This window comes from Heteronotia binoei, chromosome 7 (genome assembly GCF_032191835.1).
Source record: "Heteronotia binoei isolate CCM8104 ecotype False Entrance Well chromosome 7, APGP_CSIRO_Hbin_v1, whole genome shotgun sequence".
Taxonomy (NCBI): domain Eukaryota; kingdom Metazoa; phylum Chordata; class Lepidosauria; order Squamata; family Gekkonidae; genus Heteronotia; species Heteronotia binoei.
In genome coordinates this window covers 57,761,595-57,785,300 of record NC_083229.1, presented here as the reverse complement: position 1 = coordinate 57,785,300, position 23,706 = coordinate 57,761,595, and the positions used below count along the sequence as shown (strand labels likewise).

At 47.3% G+C, this 23,706-nt stretch overlaps 1 protein-coding gene across 2 annotated transcripts in view; it reads left to right on the top strand.

Annotated features, from left to right (window-relative positions):
- SGK3 (serum/glucocorticoid regulated kinase family member 3) overlaps window positions 1-23,706 on the top strand; it is an 86,361-nt gene that overhangs the window by 53,337 nt on the left and 9,318 nt on the right. For both annotated transcript variants that reach the window (XM_060243676.1, XM_060243675.1), the window contains exons 5-6: window positions 13,821-13,896; window positions 17,667-17,754. In XM_060243676.1, coding sequence (XP_060099659.1) covers window positions 13,821-13,896; window positions 17,667-17,754 — 164 coding nt within the window. The remainder of the gene's footprint in view (window positions 1-13,820; window positions 13,897-17,666; window positions 17,755-23,706) is intronic.

The following is a 23,706-nucleotide window of genomic DNA, read 5'->3' as shown; positions in this document are numbered from 1 at the left end:
AAGATGAATAAGTAGTGGGATGCAAGAGAAACAAGTTGAAGTGCAAATTCTATCAATATATTTAGTAGAAAATATTTTGTGTAAAGAACCGTATGGATGATTTTATGCTTGTGGTTAGTCTAGAATTGCCATGCATATGCTCTTTTAACAGAGACCAGCAGGGCTGGCGCATAGGAGTAGGCCAAGTAGCCAACCGCCTCGGGCACCACTTGGCCTAGGGGTGCCACAAGTGTCACGAGCTGGGGCTGAGTCAGGCAAAGTCCAGAGGCAGTCCAAGGTCAGCAACTCGTGAGCAAGGAGGGTCCAAGGCGCCAAAACAGAATCGTAATCCAGGTATCACAGGTCAGAGGTTCAGAAGCCGAAGTCAGGGGGTCCAGAGGTCCAAGCCAAAGTCAGGAATCCAAAAGCCAAAGTCAAGAGCCGGAGTGGATGCTAGGATGTCAGGTATGTGACTAGTTGCTTCCACAAAGCCTCCTCCCAAAGCCCACAGCTATATAGCCCTCTGCTGCCTGTTGCTCATTTGGGCTAATTGCTGTCTCAGAGCAGCAGCCAGGATCCTGCCGAAACTTAAGCATCCTCACACTTAGAAGGGCCAGAATCCTTTCACCACTCAGGGCTCAGGGAGCGTCTTGCTTGTGAGCGTGCCGCCCTCCTCCGATCCCTGAGGTCCTGACGAAGGCGGTCACGCACACGAGCCACCCGAGAGGGCGAGGCAGGGGGGCTTGGATCTTCTTCAGCAGGAGGCAGGGGCACTGGTGCAGGTGGCAGGGGCACAGTTCCTTCTGCAGGCTCTGCAGGCTCGGTTTCTTCTGCAGGGTCCCCAGCACCCATGACACTATCCCCCCCCCCAGGGCCCCCCTCCGTCGAGGGGCCTGGGAAGTCGGGGTGGTCGCTGTGGAATCGTTGCACCAAGTCCGGGGCATGAAGATTGTCCACAGGTTCCCAGGACCGGTCTTCTGGGCCGTATCCCTCCCAGTCCACAAGGTACTGGAGGCCTCCACGATGGTACCGGGAGTCCAGAATCTGGCGCACCTCATATTCTTCCTCGTCATCCACCAACACCGGTGGTGGCGGCGGTGGGGAAGGAGGCCGAGCTGGGTCAGGGGGTGCAGCTGGAACAAGGAGGGAGCGATGGAACACAGGGTGAATGCGGAGGTGGGGTGGCAACTGGAGCCTGAAGGCGACGGGGTTTATTTGTTCTACGACGGGGTAGGGTCCAATGAACCGTGCATCCAGCTTGTGAGACCGACCAGGCCGGCGCAGGTAGCGAGTTGAGAGCCACACCTGATCCCCCGGCAGCACTGGAGGGCCTTCTTGCCTCTTTCGGTCCGCAGCTCGTTTATATGCCTCCTTGGCCTGCTGTAGCTGCTCTCGGAGCAAGTCTTGGCTGGCGCGGAGTTCTTGCAGGTAGGCATCGACGGCGGGGACATTCGTGGGTGGTAGGATTGCCGGGAAGAACCGAGGGTGGTACCCGTAGGTTGCAGCAAACGGGGTCATTTGGGTGGATGAATGGACTGCATTGTTGTATGCAAACTCCGCTAGGGGCAATAGAGTGGTCCAGTCATCCTGCTGGTAACAGGTGTAACAGCGGAGATATTGCTCTAGCGTGGCATTGGTGCGCTCTGTCTGGCCATCTGTCTGTGGGTGGTAGGCTGAGGACAGGTGCACTCGAGTACCCAGGCTGGAATGGAGGGCTTGCCAGAACCGAGAGGAGAACTGAGGGCCCCGATCGGAGATCAGATGGGCTGGGAGTCCGTGCAGACGAAAGATGTGTTGCAGGTAAAGCTGGGCCGTCTCCTGAGCTGTGGGAAGTTTCGGGCACGGAACAAAGTGGGCCATCTTGGTAAATAGGTCGACGACCACCCAGATACAAGTCTGACCCTTGGAGCGCGGAAGTTCCGTGATGAAGTCCATCGAGATGGTCTCCCAGGGTCCTGAAGATGTGGGCAAGGGCTGTAGCAACCCTGAGGGTTTGGCTGGGATGTCTTTGGCCCGTCGGCAGACGTCACAGGAGCTGACATAACGGGCAACATCAGCGCGAACTCGTGGCCACCAGAATTCCCTTGTCAGCAAGTGGGTGGTCTTATGCTGTCCAAAGTGCCCGGCGGGTAACGAGTCGTGGGTCAGGCGTAGCACTTCTGCTCGCAAGGGCCCGGGCGGCACATAGAGGCGTTCGCGGTGTAGCAAGAGGCCGCCTCGAGTCGTGAACTCGCCTGTTGGGTCATCTTGGAGAGCCTGGAGGTGTTGCTGGACCCAGGGATCATTGGCCTGGCTAGCCCGAATGTCCTCCACGAGTGCTGGTGAAGTGGAGGTGGCTGCAAATACTGAGGGTGGCAGGATTGGAGCAGCGGGCACGGTCTCAGTTGAGGCAGGGGCGTATTCCGGTTTCCGGGAGAGCGCGTCTGCTTTCCGGTTCTGGGTATGGGGGATGTAGGAGATCCGGAAGTCGAAGCGGGAGAAGAATAGGGACCACCGGATCTGGCGCTGGTTGAGACGGCGGGTGGTCTGGAGGTGTTCCAAGTTCCGGTGATCGGTGAGCACTTGAACAGGGTGGCGAGCCCCTTCGAGGTAATGTCGCCAAACCTCAAACGCTGCCTTGATCGCGAGCAACTCCCTCTCCCAGATGGTATAGTTCCTCTCTGCAGCAGTGAGCTGGCGCGAGTAATAGGCGCAGGGCTGGAGTGGCTGGGACGGCTCCTCGCGCTGGGACAGCACTGCTCCCAGGGCCACGTTGGAGGCATCAGCTTCCACCGTAAAGGGAAGCTGGGAGTCAGGGTATCTCAGGAGTGGCCCGGTGGCAAAGCGAGTCTTCAGGGTGGAGAAGGCGTTATCGGCCTCTGGGGACCAGCGGAAGGGTTCTTTGGGGCGGAGTAGTTGAGTCAGGGGTGTGGTCAGGGATGCGTAGGCCGGGATGAATTGCCGATAGTAGTTGGCAAAACCAAGGAACCGCTGCAGGTCTTTGCGATTCTGAGGAGCCTGCCAGGTCAGGACCGCTTCTACTTTTTTCGGGTCCATGAGGATCCCCTGCGGTGACACAATGTGCCCAAGGAACTCGACGGAGCGCAGGTCGAAGTCGCACTTCTCCAGCTTGGCGTAGAGGCCATGGGCTCGTAGGCGCTGCAGGACCTGGCGGACGTGCTCGGCGTGCTGGGCAGGATTGCGGGAGTAAATTAGGATGTCATCCAGGTATATGATCGCGAAGCGGTCGAGCAGGTCCCGGAATATGTCGTTCATGAACCTCTGGAAGACAGCGGGGGCATTGGTCAATCCGAAGGGCATCACCAGGTGCTCGTACTGCCCGTATCGGGTCCCAAACGCGGTCTTCCACTCGTCTCCGGGCCGTATGCGCACCAAATTGTACGCTCCACGGAGGTCCAGCTTGGTGTAAATCTGGGCCCCCTTTAAGCGATCCAAGAGTTCAGGGATCAGTGGTAGAGGGTACCGGTCGCGGATGGTGATCTTGTTCAGGGCCCGGTAGTCATTGCACAGCCGCAGCTCCCCACTTTTCTTCTTCACGAAGAGGACTGGAGCAGACAGGGGAGAGGTTGAGGGTCGGATGAATCCGCGTTTCAGGTTCTTGTCCAGGTAGTCTCGCAGAGCTGCCAACTCAGGCTCCGACATCGGGTACAGACGCCCCACCGGGAGTGGTGCCCCAGGTACTAGGTCAATGGCACAGTCATAGGGCCGGTGAGGGGGAAGCTGATCCGCTCCTGTCTCTTCGAAGACATCGGCGAAGTCCGCATACTTCTGAGGGAGCTGAGGACCACCACTCGGGATGCCGGCTGCTAGAGTGGTGGGAGGAGTCAGATGGGGGCATGGGTCTCGGAAACGTAGTTCCTGCTGGGCCCAGTCCACGATGGGGTTGTGCAGCTTCAGCCAGGAAAGGCCCAGAATCAGCGGGAAGCGAGGCATGCGGGCGACATTAAACTGCAGCTGTTCTTGGTGCTGCTGGACGTGGAAGGTGATGGGGCAGGTCTCCTGGGTGACGGGGCCAGAACGGAGGAGGCGCCCGTCGATAGCCTCCACCAGCGTTGGAGTCTCTTTTGTCTGCACTGGTATCTGGTGCTGCTTTACAAAGGCAGCATCTACAAAACAGTGGGCCGCTCCCGAGTCCAGCATGGCATATACAAACAGCCAGCGTTCATCAGGCAGACGGAGTTTGACTGGTAGCAGGAATGGGCCCGGGGTATCAGTCTGCTGTTCGGAGGACCCAGCTAGTCGCCCCAGGCTGGAGGGCCCACTTACGCCTGGGGCTGCTCTTTTGGCGGCGGTGGCAACGAGGGTCCGGGTATCCGACGCTTAGCAGGGCAGCCAGAGGCATAGTGGCCTGCCGTACCGCAGTAAAGGCACAGATTCTGCGTGCGGCGTCTGGCCTTTTCTTCTGGAGTCAGGCGGGGTCGAGCAGCTCCAAGCTGCATAGGCTCCTCCTCGGCTCTGGTACTAACTGGGGATGGGTGAGGAGCCAAGTGGCACGGCGCAGGGAGCTGGCGCCCTCTGGTCTTGGCTTGGCGGCGACTTTCCAGGCGGCCATCAATGCGGAGGCAGAGGGTGATAAGTCCTTGGAGCGTGGGTGGCGACTCCACCCTGGCCAGTTCATCCAGGACTTCCTCTGCCAGCCCCTCGGTAAACTGGTCCATCTGGGCGGCCTCATTCCACGCCAAGTCTTGGGCCAGGAGCTTGAATTCGGTGGCATACTGAGCCACTGAGGATTTGCCTTGTTTCAGCGCCCTGATCTTCCGGTTGGCTGTGGCTGCTTGGACTGGGTTTGAGAAGGCAGCAGACAGGTGGGCCTCAAACCCCTGGTAATCAGTCAGCAGGGGAGAGGACGCAACCAGCAAGGGTGTGGCCCATTTGGCCGCCTGCCCCTTTAACAGGCTGATGATGAAACACACCTTTGTTTTGTCGTTGGGGAAGTCCCGAGCTCTTAGTTCGAAGTACAGCCGGCACTGCGCTAGGAAAGCAGGAAATTCTTCCACGGCACCCCCAAATCTGTCAGGTGGGGGAACTGGGCACTTGGCTGGAGCACTGGCCACAGGTTGTTGCTGCAAGTGTACTACTGCCTGTGTCAGCTGCTGTACCTGGGCTTGGAGCGCAGCCAGTAGTCCTGTGGTTCCACTTGCTTCAGCATCCATCCTGTGGAATGGGTGTTGGTTGTGGGTGGAAGCAATCTGTCACGAGCTGGGGCTGAGTCAGGCAAAGTCCAGAGGCAGTCCAAGGTCAGCAACTCGTGAGCAAGGAGGGTCCAAGGCGCCAAAACAGAATCGTAATCCAGGTATCACAGGTCAGAGGTTCAGAAGCCGAAGTCAGGGGGTCCAGAGGTCCAAGCCAAAGTCAGGAATCCAAAAGCCAAAGTCAAGAGCCGGAGTGGATGCTAGGATGTCAGGTATGTGACTAGTTGCTTCCACAAAGCCTCCTCCCAAAGCCCACAGCTATATAGCCCTCTGCTGCCTGTTGCTCATTTGGGCTAATTGCTGTCTCAGAGCAGCAGCCAGGATCCTGCCGAAACTTAAGCATCCTCACACTTAGAAGGGCCAGAATCCTTTCACCACTCAGGGCTCAGGGAGCGTCTTGCTTGTGAGCGTGCCGCCCTCCTCCGATCCCTGAGGTCCTGACGAAGGCGGTCACGCACACGAGCCACCCGAGAGGGCGAGGCAGGGGGGCTTGGATCTTCTTCAGCAGGAGGCAGGGGCACTGGTGCAGGTGGCAGGGGCACAGTTCCTTCTGCAGGCTCTGCAGGCTCGGTTTCTTCTGCAGGGTCCCCAGCACCCATGACAACAAGGCGCCCCCTCTCCCCACGCCCCGCTGCCATCCTGACTTTGCGGAAGCTTCCCGAGGCTCAGGGAGCCTCCGCAAAGTCAGGAACAGGGGCAGCACTGGCGCTCTAAGTGTTCCTACTGCCTTTGGGACTTTGCAAAGGCTTCCCGAGGCTCGGATGGCCTTCACAAAGTCAGGTGGGGGGAGGAGTGCTTTGCAGAGGCTTCCTGAGACTCGGGCGGCCTCCACAAAGTAGGGCCGGGGGAGCACTTTGCAGAGGCCTCCCGAGGCTTGGGCGGCCTCCACAAAGTCGGGTGAGGGGGAGTGCTTTGCAGAGGCTTCCCGAAGCTCGGGTGGCCTTCACAAAGTTGGGTGAGGGGGAGCGCTTTGCGGAGGCTTCCCAAGGCTCGGTGGCCTTTGCAAAGTCAGGCGGGAGGGAGCATTTTGCGGAGGCTTCTCGAGGCTCGGGTGGACTTCGCAAAGTCGGGGAGGTGTGGTAGTGACATCATCGAGATGTCCTCTGCATGCACATGCAGAGGGGGGCGGAGGGAGGAGCAACATCTAGCCTGGGGCGCTGGAAACTCCAGCGCCAGGCCTGGAGACCAGACGCTTGTTGGCAGCTCTTTGCATTCCATAATCTTCTGTGTTTTCATTTGTTCCCCATGTGTGACAATTTTAAAATACTTAAAACACAGTTGCAGCACCAGGCTATACCATATAGCCAATCAAAACCCTACTGAGGTTTCTCAGGGCGACTGCCCTTTCAGATTTTTCTCCCTTCTTTCTTCTTCCAGCTTGCTTAATTATTTTCTGTTCTATGACAGCCAGCTGTTTTCTCTTAGCATTTTTTCTGTCCCCAAAGAAGAGCTGATAATTTACAATTGTTTATAGGGGAATTTGAGGGCTGAAATACTGTTTATTCTTTCAAGTCAGCCACTCATGCTATTACTTTCCTAAACAATACAATAAAATTATGAATGGTGGCTTTGACTGGCGGTACAGTGAAAAACAGTATTTGACTAATGCTGTCACCTCACCAAAGGTACAAGAAATTATATGGTAATTAACCATTGTCTCATGAATGTATTAGGATCTTTTCTTTGTGACCTTGGATGTTATGAGAATACAGATCTATATTAAGTGCTGTGTGGAAATACAGTCCCCTTGCCTCTGAATACAGCTGCAAGAAAGGGTTGTAGTATGGGATCATCCTGCCCCTACGAATTGCCCAAATTAAAAGCAATTTTCTGATAATTTGTCTTGTTTCTGTGGTATTCTTTGCTGCAGCAAGGAAAGTCCTTCAGTTTTGGTTTGTCTTTTTTCCAAGTACATGATGTAATACAGTTTTTTGACAGATTATATGTGGAAAAGCATGGTAGTGATAGAATGTGTGTGTATGTAAAATTATTGAGAGAGTTGCATTCTCTGAAAGAAGACCTGCACATGGCACAGTTAGGGATAATGAAGAAAGTGCCTGCAGAATTCATGGATATGATCTTTCCAGTTTCTCTTTTAAATTAAACCTCTGTGCCCTATAAAAGCAATTTTGGAAGACTTGGAGACCCTTGGAAATACCATGGGGTGTAGCAAGGGAGGAATACCATGTGCAACTGGCAGAAATTGCCTTCTCTTTCCATCCTTGGTAAGTCTTTGCTTCATTTAAAGAGATGTGATGGACTACTGCTGTCCACCTCTTCACCACTGTTTTGTATCTCATGCCAGTCTTTAAAGTTCCCCTACCTTTGCTAATGGCATTTGCAGGGACCAGGGAGGCTGCAAAGAATTTGGCTGAGGTCATTTCTGCAAACTCTACTCCATCCATAGTTTTCTGGGTTCAATGTTGAGAGCTCTTTAAGACATACCTTACAGGCCTTTTTGACCATTTCTCCCTTAAAATTCCCCTTGTGGATCAAAATTAGCACAGGGTAGGACCGTTGTTTAAGCATATGAAAATACCCTGCTAGTCCAGACCAGCAGCCCTTTTAGTCTGCCAGACAGATCTCACAGAAAGCCCACAAACACGGGGGGAAAGAGAAAGCCAAAGCCTTCCTCTATTGCTGCCTCCCCCCAGATTGTCTTTAGAGCCATTCTACCTCTGAATATCAATGTTCCATTTAGGTAGGATAGCTAATAGTTAATAGCCATGATGAATCTATCTCCATGAATATGTCTGATTTCTTCTGAGGCTGCTTATGTTAGCGGCCATCACTACATCCTGTAGCATTGAGTTCCACATGTTAATGATGCTTTGTGTGAAATACTTCCTATTCTGCCCAGAGTCTATTGCCCATCAGCTTCATTGGTTGCCCCTCCCAACCCCATTTCTAATTTTGGATGAGGGTTAGTCTTGTTCCATTTTCTCCATACTGTCCATACTTTTGTAAACCTATATTAGATTCCCTGTATTAATCTCTTTTTTTTTAAGCCCAGAACGTTTAAATCTTTACTTGTAAGAAAGATGCTCCAGCTCCTTGATCACGCTTGTGCCCATTTTTGCCCTTTCTCCAGCTTGCAATATATTTGCTAAGATGGGCTGACCAGAACTGTGCATAGCAGAGACGAGCATGGAACAGGAAATGGTGGTTCATGTTGGCTCATGGTTCATTTGATTGCCTGAACTGGAGGTTCGTTTCATTTCAGGGTTCATATCATTGCCAAAACCAGTTTGTGGTTGGTTGTTTTGGTTCAGGTGGTGTTGAACTCACCAGGAATTTTCAGCAGGCTCTTCTCCACCTGCACTCCAAGTATGGCAAAAATTGAATTTGGAATGTCTGAGTTGTAGCCCCCAAAGCAGGTGCCCCCAGGAAAGCTCAACTTCAGCTCTCACAGCAACTAAATATTTTATCTTCCTGGTTTAAAGTGGAAGCAACAGAGTCAGGGTGTCTGCTCCCATAGAACAGAATGGGAGCTCCATTATTGGCTCACAGAGCTGCCAATCAAGCTATGGACAATTGCTATGGGTGTTTCTAGAGCTCCCAGAAGTCCACCCCCAGCACTGCCTAGGAATTGATTGAATCAGCGCCAGGCTGTCTGAGAAAACAAACCACAAAAACTAAACAAACAACCCACCAAGGAAAAAAGTCCATTCAGTTTCCAGTTCAGGCATGGCGCAAACAAACCAGTTTGAAACAAACTTTGACTCTTCAGGATTCATTCACGAATCACAATTTGTGAATGGGTTCGTGCCCATCCCTGGTAATTGTATTCCAAAGGTCATTAAATCATAGAGCTGTACCATGGCTACTTTAAATCCAGTCTCTTTCCTAATAATCCCAGCATAGAGTTTGCTCCTTCCACTGCTGCCACAGTCTGAGTCAGCATTTTCATTGAGCTCTCTACTGTGACCCATCTCTTTTTGTAGTCAGTCACCAACCAGATCAGCTCCTGTGAGAGTAAAAGGAAAGGAAAGGGGTTGATTTGGGGCTTTTGGTGGGGGGGGGGGGGTTAGAATGTGGATGACTTCACACTCTGAACCTCATTTATCATGTCATAACACTAACTCTGCTTTAAAAAATCCTATTAGGATTCTTCAAAATCTGTTTCCCTTTTCACCATCCTGAATTATTTGGTGCTCACCACTGGTTCCATTTCATTTATGAACAAATCAAGTAGCTCAGGTTTTAATGCAGATCCCTGGAGGGATCTCACTGCTTCCTTCCCTCAATTGTGAAAAATGCCCATCTATCCTGTGCTTCCTGTTGTTTAACTTGTTACTAATCCATAAAATAATCTATCCTCCTGTCTCGCAATCGCTAACCTTTGGTGAAAGATTTTGATGAAATCTTTTTTTAAAAGTATATACAGTCTACCAGCTCATTGTTATTTACATGCTTGCTAACATGCCCAAAGACCTTCAAAAAGTTGGTGAGACAAGACTTTCCTTTATAGAAGCCATGCTGATTCTTCCAGCATAGGGAATGACATGTTTAGTAATTAATTTAGTTATTATTAAAAGTTCTTAAATGTCAAGTTTATGATCTCACAGTAATATGCAATTTCTATTAAAATCTCCCTCCCCATCAGAGCAAACATGTTCATTTTTTAAAAAGGGAGAATTTACAGGCCAATTAACTAATGTCTCACAGATAAATCAATAATAATTATTTTAATATACATACATATTTATTCTTCAACTCTTTGATGAGTCAAATCTGCATCAGTTTTCTTTCTTTGTTAAGTTAGGTGAAATACTAGATAATGGGACCATAAACTGAAACGAGAGCGGTACGTATGTATCAGTGCTTCTACAATACCCTGAGTCCACATTAATGGAAAAAGATGACCTAGACATTTTAAAATAAATATAAAGCAGGCCTCGGAGCTCACAAAGCAATGGAAGATCACAGGAGCACAGCTCCTGAGAGTTCCGCCTTCTCCTTCCCATCTTGTCCATTGAATAGTAGGTGCAGCTGCATAACAATCCCTGGACGAGCTCCACCGCCTATTTTTCTACAAAATGACCCCTGATACAGTCCAACAGAGTTTAATATATACTTTGTATTTGGCTTACTCCCCAAGGTCATTTGGAGATTTTTGCCCCCAAATTTGAAATTAGTTTATGAGGGGGGGCTAGTTTAGAAGCACAGGGTAGGGGATAACTTGAAAATCCCCTAAGCTGAAATCTCTGCAGGACTGTTTTAAGCATTCAAAGTCTCAAGCAAGTTAATTTCCCTTTCTCTCCAACTGACACTCAGCTGCTCTCAAAAAAAATTTTTTTTTTCTGTAGCCTTTTAGTCTCCATTGGCATAGGGGTTTTAAAAAATCTTTTCAATCTATTTTTGGTTATCTTGTAGACATAATTATCTTGTGGCGGTGGCAAAATTCAGCATCCTCATTACTTGGAACTGTGCTGCATGAACTGTTGGCTCCTATGAACTTTTAGGGGGAGGTGTTTGTGGATTTCCTGCATTGTGCAGGGGGTTGGACTAGATGACCTGGGGTTTCCTTCCAAGTGAAATGTCTGTCACCATCTCTGGCCTCCCATTGGCTGACTCCCCTGCAGCCGCCTACTGCAGCCCCAGGAATGTTGAACAAACCACCAAAACAATCTTACCTCAGAGACGGACACATCTCTGATGCTTCTCCATGTCTTCTCTGTCAACTGGCCTCAGAAAGGCCTGGTACTCTACTGTGGCCTCACAAAAGGCATCACTACTGCTGCCAGCAACATTCCTCTGCTGTCTCATCAGTATCCTACACAGACTGTCTCCCAGCACATGCAGCCTTTGAAGGCCATCAAAACAGCCAGGGAGCTGATGCCACCACCGTAATGCAACTAGGCCTGGCACCGCTGGGAGCGTTTCCTCAGAGAGCATAGTTGTCCCACCTTTACTGTCTTCCTGCCTCTTTTCTGTCACTCGCTCTCTCCCTCCTCCCCTCAGCTTTGCCCCAGGATAGTTGACTGAAAAAGAGATAGGGTTGCCAACTCCAGGTTGGGAAATTCCTGGATATTTGAGTGGTGGAGCCTGGAGAGGGTGGAGTTTGAGAAGGGGTAGGACCACAGACAGGTACAATGCCATCAACTCCAAACTGACAATTTCCGTCTGGGGAACTATTGTTGCCAATTTCCAGGTGAGGGCTGTAGATTATTCAGAATTACAACTAATCTCCAGATGGCAGAGATCACTTTGCCTGAAGAAAATGGCTGCTTTGCAGGATGGACTTTGTGTCATTATACCCAGCTGAGGTCTCTTACCTCCTGCTTTGGTCTCCACTGTGGAGAAAGTCTGTCCTTTTCCTAGGTGGAGGCTGCAGGGAGGGGGGAGGAGATGAAAAGCTGAAGTAAGATTAGTTCCCCTACAGAAAACAGCCACCTTAAGGGACATACTCTGTGGTATACCATAACACAACCAAGCCAAGCAAAACACCGCAAATCATGCCACAAGCTCACCCTGATGCTAAATGCCATGAGGTTGAATATGACAGGAAAAAGCAGCAAAAATGCACTGCAAACAAAAGGAATGCTGAGTTTCAGCATCTCTGTGACTGTTGTCATGCCCACCCCACACCCTGTAATAATTCTTCCTGGGCCTCTTTCAGGGCTTTGAGCTGCCGCAGACACAGGGACACACATCCATGCAGTGGGGAGTCGCTTGTGTTTCAGCTGCAGGGTGGGTGGGAAGACTGCAAGGGTTTGGGTGACTGAATGTCATGGCGGGGGGGTAGTGATGTGCCAAAGGTGCAGGGGTAGTTGAGAGGAAGAGGTGGTTGGAGGGTAGGTGAACATATGAACATATGAAGCTGCCTTGGTCCATCAAAGTCAGTATTGTCTTCTCAGACTGGCAGCGGCTCTCCAGGGTCTTAAGCTGAGATTTTTCACACCTATTTGCCTGGACCCTTTTTTGGAGATGCCAGGGATTGAACCTGGAATCTTCTGCTTCCCAAGCAGATGCTCTACCACTGAGCCACCGTCCCTCCCCATATTAGGATGGGGTATTAGGATGGGGGGTGGGAGGAAACCAAGTGTGGGTGGAGTGAATGCCTTGACTTGGGTAGGCACTCACCCAGAGCCTCTTTCTATACCCCATTGTATTTTTCTCCACAACAGGCTTTATTCCTAGAGTTAATCATAGCTTAGTACATATATGGGGAATCCCCCCAAGTAGGTGACATCTCTCCCTTGTCTGTAGTGCAGCTGCTTTCATCATCCTAAAAAGGGAATATTAGATATAACAATAGGGGACCTATGAGACTCATAGGGGTCGTTGCTTTATTTTGTTTTTCCTGCTCCCCCCCCCCCTCCATTGCTTCTTTCTCTCCTTTCTTTAAGCCATGGTGCAGGGGTTGCTAAGCAACTCCAGAATGCTGTCTGTGATCTTGCAAGGTTTCCTGAGAACTCAGTTGTCATTCTCTACTGGAGGGGGGTAAATTTGTTCCCCTATTTAATGTTTTTGGGTTTTTCTGCAAGCTCCCCCTGTCCAGTTTGCAGAAACTTCTCCCTTGTTTGCACTTTGTCCTGTTGTGTGAGGTCTTGATCTGCTGTCCAGTGATCAGGTTAAGAATTGGACAACCACCACACCAAACATTAGAGTGATTCAAATGGCCCACCAAAATGTACCAGTCAGTTACCCAAAAAACCTATTTAAATAGCAAGGAAGAAGGCTTCTAGAGTATTACATGTGAATATGTTCAGGTTCTCCCACTGCTTACTGATGGAGTAACTTCTCATTCATTCAAGTCTCAGGTAAGGGCAGGGCTTACCACATTCAGCGCTGCTATCTGCTGACAGAGAATGAGCCGTGTATCATTCAACCCTTGTAACTCCTTCAGTCTAGTAGTCCTTTCTCTTCTTTCAGCTATCTGATCAGTACTCTGCTTAGGAGGGGAGCCATTCTCCTGTTTCTTCTAGTTTGATCTGTAGCTTCTAGGAAGAGTTGTCCTACCATCTACCTTTCTGCCAACAGCCATGCATACTCTAGTGATCTCTGCCTATGGTTTGCTACCTAGATAATATAGCATAATATTTATCAAAAAATAGGTTGGCTATCCCTTGCCTTCTAATAATGCAGCTATCTACAGATGGTAGCCTTACAGGATTTGGTTTCCTTCCAGGACTGGGGTTAAACCACTCTGCATTTTCATAATACTTCATACTGTACCCTGGAAAAGCCAAAGAAGAAGATGATGATATTGGATTTATATCCCGCCGTATACTCTGAATCTCAGAGTGGTCACAGTCTCTCCTTAACTCCCCCCCCCCACAACAGACACACTGTGAGGTAGGTGGGGCTGAGAGAGCTCTTACAGCAGCTGCCCTTTCAAGAACAACTCCTACGAGAGCTATGGCTGACCCAAGGCCATTCCAGCAGCTGCAAGTGGAGGAGTGGGGAATCAAAGAACTCCAAGATGTTTGAACAGTAATCCTTCATACCCATATGTACATTTCACTGACTTGCATAGGACTAAGAAGTATCTACAATTAAAGAATCAGTAACAGGCTTTCCTATTTTTAGGATGGTGCATGGTTTTGTTGTTCCCCTGATTTCAGTGTGAATTTACCTTTTTTAAAAAACACAGGTTGTAGAAAACAAGCTCTGTTTTACTTTTCCTGATTGTTTTTCTTTCAGACTTCATTAAACAGAGAAGAGCAGGACTAAATGAATTCATTCAAAATTTAGTACGGCAGCCAGAACTATGCAATCAGTAAGTGTATTTTAGCTAAAAGGATAAGTGGCATATCCTTTAATGGAAATTTAATCCACAAATTGCTTCTAAATTATCCAATGTAAGGAGTTCTAATAGTATACTTCTTATTACCACATAATGCACAAAAACAGTAGTTAGCTAATCATCACAACTTTCTTGAGACCTTTTGAGGAATATCTGCTTGGTCATGGTTAGAGATAGTACAGGATGAGGCTTTTGGTGTGATTCAGCAAGACAGTTGTTATGTTTTATTGGACTGCTTTAGAGTAAGCACTTTAAAGTGAACACCTGTTTCTTTTCTATGTATCTGTCTGACCCCCTTTGAAAGCTATCTGTGCTTATAGCCCCCCTGTCTCTCCTGAATTCTGCATATAGTACCCCAAATGAGAAATTATTTGCTGAGTAAAGAAGTGTTTCCTTTTGTCAAGTTAGAGCCTATTTCACCACAATTTCGTTGAGTGCCCCCCCATTTTATTCTCTGCTAATAATGTCAATTTTCTTTCAATATCCTTTGTTCCTTAATGTGTTTAGTAGTTATTTCTTTAGTAACAGTTTCTACTATTTACCTGGAACAAATGTTAGTGAACTGCCCTATAAATTTCTGGATCCACTCTGGATTCCTTTTTAACCCTCCCAAGGTTAAAAAAAACCAGCTATCCTACTTCGGCATAGGGGTCAAAGTGACCCCAAATTGCAGCAAAAAGCAATGGAAACCGGATAAGCTCTCTCAGGCAAGGCATTAGCTACTAAGAAAAAAATCAGGCCACAATAATAACCTTCTTCAGAAATGCAGGACAAAAGAGACACAAATCTGGGATTGGGGTCAAAAATACCCCTCATTGAAAACATCAAAACCCCACAAAACCATAAATGAGGTCAAATTGATCCCACCATTTTTAAAGCAGAAGACACAGTTGGGAATGTATAAAACTGTTAGTTTAAAGAAAGCAATCATTGTAGCCTTCCACACTCCCTCCCCCCAAAATATATAAAGATGAGAAGGTTACTCAGAGGTTTTGGAAATTTGAAGGTGAACAGTTAAGTGCATATGTAGCTATGGGTCTAGACTAACTTCCCCCTGTAAAGTTACGATGTTCAAATCAGAGGTTTGGGAAATTGAAAGGACAAAGGGAACCAATCAGCTCAGTGGACAGGTCAGACGCACATAAACTGACAAGATGGGCATGGATGAAAGCCAGATGCATGCCAGATTTTATGCGGTTGTCCACATCAGCATCTGGCAATGGTCGTTGGCTCGTTCGTGTCCCACACTGCCACAACTGGAACGCGGACTTTTTAAAATCTGGACCAAGAATGTTTCCAACAACTCCCACACGTACTTTCTATGTTTGAACACTCCATCGTAGCCGACTCGTCGCAAGCGTAAATCCGCTTCCCACTCCAAATGATATTATTGCGCCAGCAATTGTTGACTCAGCCTTCCAACCTTCCAAGGTCGGTAAAATGAGTACCTAGCTTGCTGGGGGGGAAGTGTAATGACTGGGGAAGGCAATGGCAAACTACCCCGTAAAAGGTCTGCTATGAAAATGTTGTGAAAGCAGCGTCAGCCCAGAGTCGAAAACGACTGATGCTTGCACAGGTCCCTTCCCTAAATGGGGGGGGAGGCAGATCGCCCACCTTTGCTGTCTCCCCACCAGGCAGGGAGATGGCAGTTCCCAGGCTTCCCACCCCCCCCTTTAAACACCCAGGTGGGGTGTTTAAATGGGGGGGAAAGGCAGATCGCTAACCTTTGCCTTCTCCCCGCCAGGCGGAGAGATGGTAAAGAGAGCTCCCGTGCTCCCCCCCCATTTAAACACCCCAGTGGAGTGTTTAAATGGGGGGAGGAGGAAGATGACCCACCTTTGTGGTCTGTCCGCCAGGCGGAGAGACGGCAAAGAGAGTTCCCGTGCTCCCCCCCATTTTTTGTGACAGTCTATGTTGTTTGATGCCCATTCTGGCCTGTTCCGGCCCATTCTGGCTTTTACCCTGTCCCGTTTAAATTGGTGGGGGGGAGGGAAGATGACCCACCTTTACTGTCTCCCTGCCAGGCGGAGAGACAGCAAAGAGAGTTGCTGTGCTCCCCCCCCATTTAAACACCACAGCGGGGTGTCTAAATGGGGGGGGAGATCACCCACCCGCCAGGCGGAGAGACAGCAAAGAGAGCTCCCGGGCTTCCCCTCCCTAGCTGGGTGTTTAAATGGGGGGGGGGGGCAGATCACCCACTTTTGCTGGCACCTTTTTTTTTTTTTAAAGCCAAGCATGATATCCCACGGTACTGTGCTTGCGCGAGTGCGGAATGCCATCTCAAAAAACAAGGTCTGGTTGAGACCTCTGATCAACCAACAACAGAACCAACACTGCTTAGAACTAAAGGGTGGAGGGATGTCTGATCAGGAAATTTGTTGTAAAAAAGCTGCGGGGTATAATAGCGACGGGTTAGGAATGGATTTAATGGTGAGTGTGACCACAGCCCTAGAGTTCTGCCCCCCATATGTAAAGTTGATAAGATCACTTTGAGGTTTGTAAAAATACCTTGATTCCTTGGGAGGGTTAAAAACTGATGTGACATTTGCTATTTTCCAGTCATCAGACAGACACTAATATTTGCAGCAAGTTGAATATACTTGTTAGTAGATCAACAATTTCATATTTGAGTTCTTTAAAAACCCTTGAGAATATGGCTGGAACTGCAAAATTAATGGTTTTCAGTTTGCCTGGCTGTCTTAAAGTTTCATCTCTTAGTACCTCAATTTGACTCAGTTCTTTGGACACTCTTCCCAAAAATATTGGCTTTGGAATGGGTAGGTGCCTCACATTTTCCACAGTGAAAGAAAATGCAAAGGATTCATTCAGTTTATCTGCTATCTCCTCACCCTCCTTAAGCAATCCTTCCTTAAGCCCCACCACCTCCATGATACAGTGCTCATTCTATGGAATGTCCTGATGACACTAACAATTTTGCCTGTACTGCTAATTTTCCTGCAGTTTGTGAAAACAGTTCTTTCAGAAGGTCTTTAGCAGTGCTTTTGCTGTTCTTGTTTCTGTTGCTTTTCATTCAATTGTATGCAGTTGGGTTTGTGCAGTTTTTAAAGTTTAATTTTATTAACAAATTAAAAACAAAGCACAATGCCAAAAAAGTTAGAAAGGAAATTGCTTTATTGTTAGGTGATGCAGGTTATTTAATTAGCCTATGCTCTAGGTGTAGAAAAGCAGTCCCATGGTGCAGAGTGGTAAAGCTGCAGTACTGCAGTCCTAAGCTCTGCTCACGACCTGAGTTTGATCCCGGCGGAAGCTGGGTTCAGGTAGCCGGCTCCAGGTTGACTCAGCCTTCCATCCTTCTGAGGTCGGAAAAATGAGTACCCAGCTTGCTGGGGGGAAAGTGTAGATGACTGGGGAAGGCAATGGCAAACCACCCTGTAAAAAGTCTGCCATGAAAATGTTGTGATGCGACGTCACCCAAGAGTCAGAAACGACTGGTACTTGCGCAGGGGACTACATTTATCTTTTTACTAGGTGTAGATTATTTCAGAGCTGGTAGAACTAACTGAATAACTGTTTTAATATAATTTCTGTTTTATAAATCATAAGAACGTCCCTTGTGTGTTCTTTCTGTTTGCATGTGTCACCTTCACTGCTTATGCTTATTGATAAAAAGCTGGATAGTGGTAAGTTTTGCGTCTGTAAGAATGCATGGTGAAATAGAGAAGCTCAAGAAGTGGCGCAAGATATCATTCTTTATAATTTATGGGTTTCATTATCATTTTTAGCCCAGACGTCAGAGCATTTCTTCAGATGGATAATCCAAAGCACCAGTCTGATCCATCTGAAGATGAGGATGAAAGGAACAGCCAAAAGGTAACTGATCTGACAGCATTCTCTGTTAGAAGAATAAAAACTGTCTGTTTTTAGCAGAGCTGGATTAACAGTTAGACCAAGTAGGCCTTTAGGGGCCCCGGGCCAGCTTCCACCCCAGTTTCCCGCTGCTTGCAGCCCTCCCAGCCTGCATGCACAGCCAGCAACTGAGCTGCTCTTTGCCCGACTTGCCGGGTGCAGCTGCTGCTGGTGTCGTCACCACATTTGCCTCTCTCTGCCTCTCCCCCACAGCTTAGTAAAGGGGCTTTTAAGAAGGTGCCTGCAGGCTGCAGTCGGGGCCGTGGGCAGTGGGGTGGGTGCTTAGACCCTGAGATAATTTGCAAGGGCTCCCTCAAGATTTCTACTGCTTACGGACCTCCGCAGGCTTTAATCTGGCAGTGGTTTTTAGATAGGAGTGGGTTATACTAATACTTTCTGCATTGAAAGAGTGCCTCTCTTACGTTTACTTATTATTTGTTTTAAAGATTTATGCCCCACTTGTCTGCCACTTAGTTCTTAAAGGTATGTTACAAATAAGTCTGAGCAAAGCTGTTTTCAGTTTCAGCAAAGGTAGGGTTCCATATGGCAGTCTCCCACACAGCAGCGTCACTAGGGCGGGGCCAAGGGGGCCATCGGCCCTCCCCCAGAGCATTCTCATTGGCCCCAGGCACTGACCCATGACCCCCCCCAACAGGAAGGGGCTGGCCCTGGGACTAGAACGCTGCTGCTGTGTGTGGGCTGGCCGGGATTCTGAAACCGGGGCCGCGCTGCCGCCGGCTCAGCTAAAAGCGTGTGGGTGAGTGGGGGAAACTTAAATGCTGCAAAACTGGTATCTTGGATTACGGGGGCTGGTCATGTGACCAGAGGGTGGATGAGGGAGGGGCCATGTGAAGTGGGCAGGGTTGTGTGCGGAGGGGGTGACGCAGCCCTCCAAAAGGGGTGATGCCCAATGGGGGGGGGGGGTGACTTAAATCAGTTACACCCCAGGGTGCAACCCACCCTAGTGATGCCTCTGCTCCCACACTAGAACACACAGACTCCCTCAGCATACACTGTATGTGTGCATGCCAAAGGGCTTATGTCATTGGTGCAGCCTCAGCAGTGGAACAAAGAGCATGCCTTTCTTGGAAGCACCCATCCATGGCCTAATGTAGTCATTAGGTAGATAATATGTGGAATGGATATGAGGTGTGTCAAAGCTGCTTCTGCTGCATTATCTGTAGACAGCTGACTTGGTGGCAGTTAGGAGCCCCACAATTGCCGTTCTTTTGCTCCATTGTTAATTATCGTTCTACATTGCATCATATTACACAAGAAAGTGAAGCAAGTCCTTGCTTGACCTCATTTGTAATTGTCTTGCAGTTTTAAGGCTACATTTCACATAATATCAGCCATTGCATCCTTCGCTCTGGACCTATTTTCTTTTGGTGTATGCTGTGCTCCACAAACAGTACTGTTAAAATTGTATTCACAATGCAAAAAGATCTAACGTAACAACAATAGCAGCCATTATTTAGGAGTCCTGCTCGTAACAACTTTGGATGGAAAGGAGAGGCAGCGAAACTAGAACTTAACAACTGTACTCCAGATGGTGAAATCCTAACTACAGTAGGCAGGAAACCTGTGATGCATTTTTGGTGGGGAATAGCTTCTTGAGGACCTGTGGAAACCTCTAACCCCATACCCCTTGAATGAAACACTACGATTCCCAGCCCAACAGTGAAGGGTTTCTCCAAATCTGCAGGACTTCTCCCAAGTATTTCCCCAGAAGATAATACCTGTGAACAGATGCTTACTTAAAGGGTTGATTACGGAGACAGTTGCAGTTACATAGCTGCTTTTCCATCATGCATGCCTTTGTTGGGCTCTTTACTCTCCCAGTGTGTTCACCTGCTAGTTTCTTTGATCTTCAGGTTTGGAGATTCATCTCTTGGAAGAGAATTGTTACTACGTTCCCATCATCAACCTCTTACCAATGCTCTCACATAAATGTGGGATACAGAGTGATACAGCTCTATGCTGTGTGTCTTGGAAGGAAAAATATGTTGTCCTGCTGCAGTTGATACATGCTGGTGCTACACTGTCCTCTGCTATTAGGATCCCAGCTATCATGGTAGGCAATATTTAGGGTCATCTTCCACTGTACTGGCTGCAGCTTCAGCTCTGCTGTCTAAGGGCCTAACGTTTTCCACGTTCACCCTGTTGAGTTCTCAACAGAGTTCATAAACCGTGACCAAAGCAGCATCTGTTTCAAATCCTGGCCTGAAGTCTGATTGAAATGGGTCCAGAAGATCAGTCTGTTACAAGAGCTGAGAAGCAACAATGCACTCTAATACCTTTCCTAAGAATGAAAGTTGGGAGACTGGCTGGAAATTTTCCAACTTAGTAGGGCTTAGGGAGGTCTCCCCACAAAAAACAACAACCCAGGTCTAATCATTGACTTCATGAGCACAAGTAGCACCACTCCAGCTCTCAAGGATACATTTATCACACCCCTTACCCACTCAGCCTGTTCCCCTCTGGTGTGCATCAGCCAAGAAAGGCAAATATCAAGAATATAAGTAATAGGGCTTACCTGTCCAAGGATCTTATACACCAGGGGTGGTCAAACTGCAGTTCGGGAGCCACATGTGGCTCTTTCACACATGTTGTGTGGCTCTCGAAGCTCCCACTTCCCCATCAGCTGGCATGGAAAAGGCATTTCTCTCTTTAAGTCACTTCTCCAAGCCAAGCCAGCTGGCAGCTTGGAGAATGCATTTAAAGTTGCTTTCTTTCCCCCTCTCCTCCCCCTCTCCTTCCTTTCTTCCGCTCTCAAACATCTGGCATTCATGTCTGTCAGCTCTCAAACATCTGATGTTTATTCTATATGGTTAAGCAAGTTTGCCCACCCCTGTTATACACATCCTCAGGATCCACAAGCTGAAAAGTATCCATATAAATTAGATGAGCAGATGCCAAAAATACTTCATCTAAACATGCATCCAGCCAGCAACTACCCATCTAAGTTTATATCAGTGCCTGGGGGCAGTTGACTAACTACACTAGAGGCAGAAACCGTTAAGCCAGATCTTATATTATCCCCCTAGTGTGACAGGCAAATTGGACTGAAAAATCCCATTTTTCCTAAAGCGAATGGTTGTTTACCATTCATGTTTAAATTGCACCTTTATTATTTTTTGGGGGGCGGGGAGGTAACTCATTTTAAGATTTTTAAGTTAACATCTAATGCTGGATCCAAAGAACCATGAGTGGAGCATTCTTCTTCCCATCATGCCATGTGTCCCCCTCCCATATAGTGGAATAGCTTCTGCTGAGTGTTGGGAACTCTTTTAAACACTGTTGAACAGAGCATAGGAGAAAGACTGTTGTTCAAGTGAAAAACGTGTGGAACGTGTAGAATCCTTCTCTCCCCACATGAGCAAAAGTGCCTTCCCCTTGAATCAGAGTATTCTTTGGATCCATCCCCTAATTCTAAACATATTCCAAAGTTTATGTGAGAGAAATTTCTGCATGTTTGTTGTCAACCATGCTTTTTTGCTTCCCTTACAAGGTAGTTAAATATTTGAAAGCTGGTTTTAATTCCTCTACTTACCTTAACATCTGATAGCTCTGTTTAATGAGATGATGATAAAAGAAAGCTAGTTCTCTTCTTCAGTTCTGTGGAGCTTGCAACATACTGGGGATGGAATTTAGGCTTACAAATAGTTCTTGAGTCCATCTGCCAAGAAGGCTTAGAAACTTGTTACTTCATAATTGGGAGAATATGTTATCTTGAGGGCAACCAGGGTAATAGTTGCCAAATATATCTTAAGATACCAAATAGCAGGAACAAAATGTTTGTTACACATACTTGTGATTTCCTCACTTTCAATGAACCATGTGGCTACTACCACATATTTCACTATCTCCTTTTACTAATGTATTATTCTTTAACTGTTAGGTCACACGATCCATATATAATCTATTTGCAGTTCTGGAATAATAATTCTACAGTGCTGCTGAGGATCACAGAGATTCTTGCCACATGGAAGTAGGCTCAGTTTTTATAGAGGTGCAGATGATGTCATTGCCAGCCAATTGAATTCCATTGTTATCTGTGGGTTCCCTCCCTTTCTGGACATCATTTGTAGTGCCTTTTTTAAGAACTTAAAATGCAATTGCAGCCAGAGTAGTGTAGATTCACAGAGAGCAATTCAGTCTTCCTGTGGATGCTACCCATTTTAAAGGTTGCTCTTTCCCTGCTTCTCACTTCTACTAATTACTTTGTGTTTATTCACAGTGGTCATGATCATAAATTATTTCTTGCATGGATGAGTAGGGACATTCAGTGCTTTTTTGCAGCCAAGTGATTGCTCATTAATATTTTTTTCTTATTATGGTAATTTTCTGATTGCACCCTTATAGTAAAGTTAAGAGGCAGTTGTTTGGGCTGTAAAGTGAAAAGCAGAAATTAATACACAAACATACATCCTGAACAAGAACTGATTAAGGATCAGTTTAGGAATGTCATGGCCACTGCAAGTGAACAGGAACTAAGTTTTCTCCTTCCCTTTTTAGTGGTTACTGCTTAAGTTGTCTTAAGTTTAAGTGTACAGTCACTTATTTTGAAGTACACATATGACAAGAGTTTGGAGAGAGACATTGCTATATTTTTATGGGAAATATAATGCTACACTAAGTGCTTAGTGGAGCCCCCCCCTCCCTAATTTTATCGTGCCTGCAGCTGATTGTGGTAAAGTGAGGAACCATCTGTAAAAAGTATTAAGTTGGGTGAGCAAATACTACAATAGATTCAAAGTTGTTGTTCTTAGATCAGAGAACAGGTCAGAAAAGGCATATAATGAAAGTTCCATGAATCTTTCCGCCTATTCCAGTGATATGCCACTTTCAGACATCCAGGAGGGAAAATATATGTTCAAATAAATGATCTTCTCAATGTGATATCAGAAGAGCAAATTTGATGTGAGATTGTGATTTATTCCATTTAATTGAAAAAGAGCCACAATCTTGTGAGAATTAATTGCCCCAAAATCACATAGCTATTATTACTGGGAAGGGCTGTGACCTAATGGTACAGCATCTGCTTGGCAAGCAGAAGATTTTCAGATTCAATTACTGAGATCTTCATTGAAAAAGGTGATGTGAAAAACCTCTGCTTGAGGCAATAGAGAGCCACTGCCAGTCTGAATAGACAGAACTGACCTTGATAAACCAATGGACCAATTCTGTATAAGGCGGCTTCATGTGTCAGATAAATGTGCATCAGGTTTTTTATTGTGACAGTAACACACTGCTGTATCATCAGAGCTGGGAAACTTATGTCCTCTTCTAAAGAAATGCTCAGTGGCAACATGCACTCGGTACTTGTTTTTCTCTCTTGCGTCAGCATTTCAGTATCTTATTTACATTTAGCTGACTATATTGTTGAGAGCTTTGGCTGTCATTAAATCTTAGAACAAAAATAGACTAGAAAGACTTGGATCAGGCTTTTTTTGAACTAAATTTGCTGAAGAGATTTCTGTAGTTTACTAACCAACCAGTTGGCTGGGGAAGCTTGAAACAGTATGCAGTCTTTAGATATAAACTTTTGAAGTGCAATGAATGGAATACTCAGTATATTTAAATTTATAGTCAGTGTTCATTGAAGTTGCTTCCAAATCCTTGGGAGTGTTTGTTTTAATAGTTACTTCTCCTTTGTCAGTCACTGCTTGCTTTGATGTGATGTGATGTGATATTAACTTTTCTGGTGGTCAGCATACAAAGCTATGTGAAGAACATAGGAGCAAAGTCTACTTTGTTTTAAAAATAAGAGAACCTGTCTGGAAAAAGAACTGAAGGGGGGGAGCAATTTATACTCCTAGTCCTTGTCACTTGCATTGACTGAAACTGCTGGTTAGTTCCTAAAGATTCAATGTAATTTTTGATAATAATGTTCCCTCTCATAACCTGATTAAC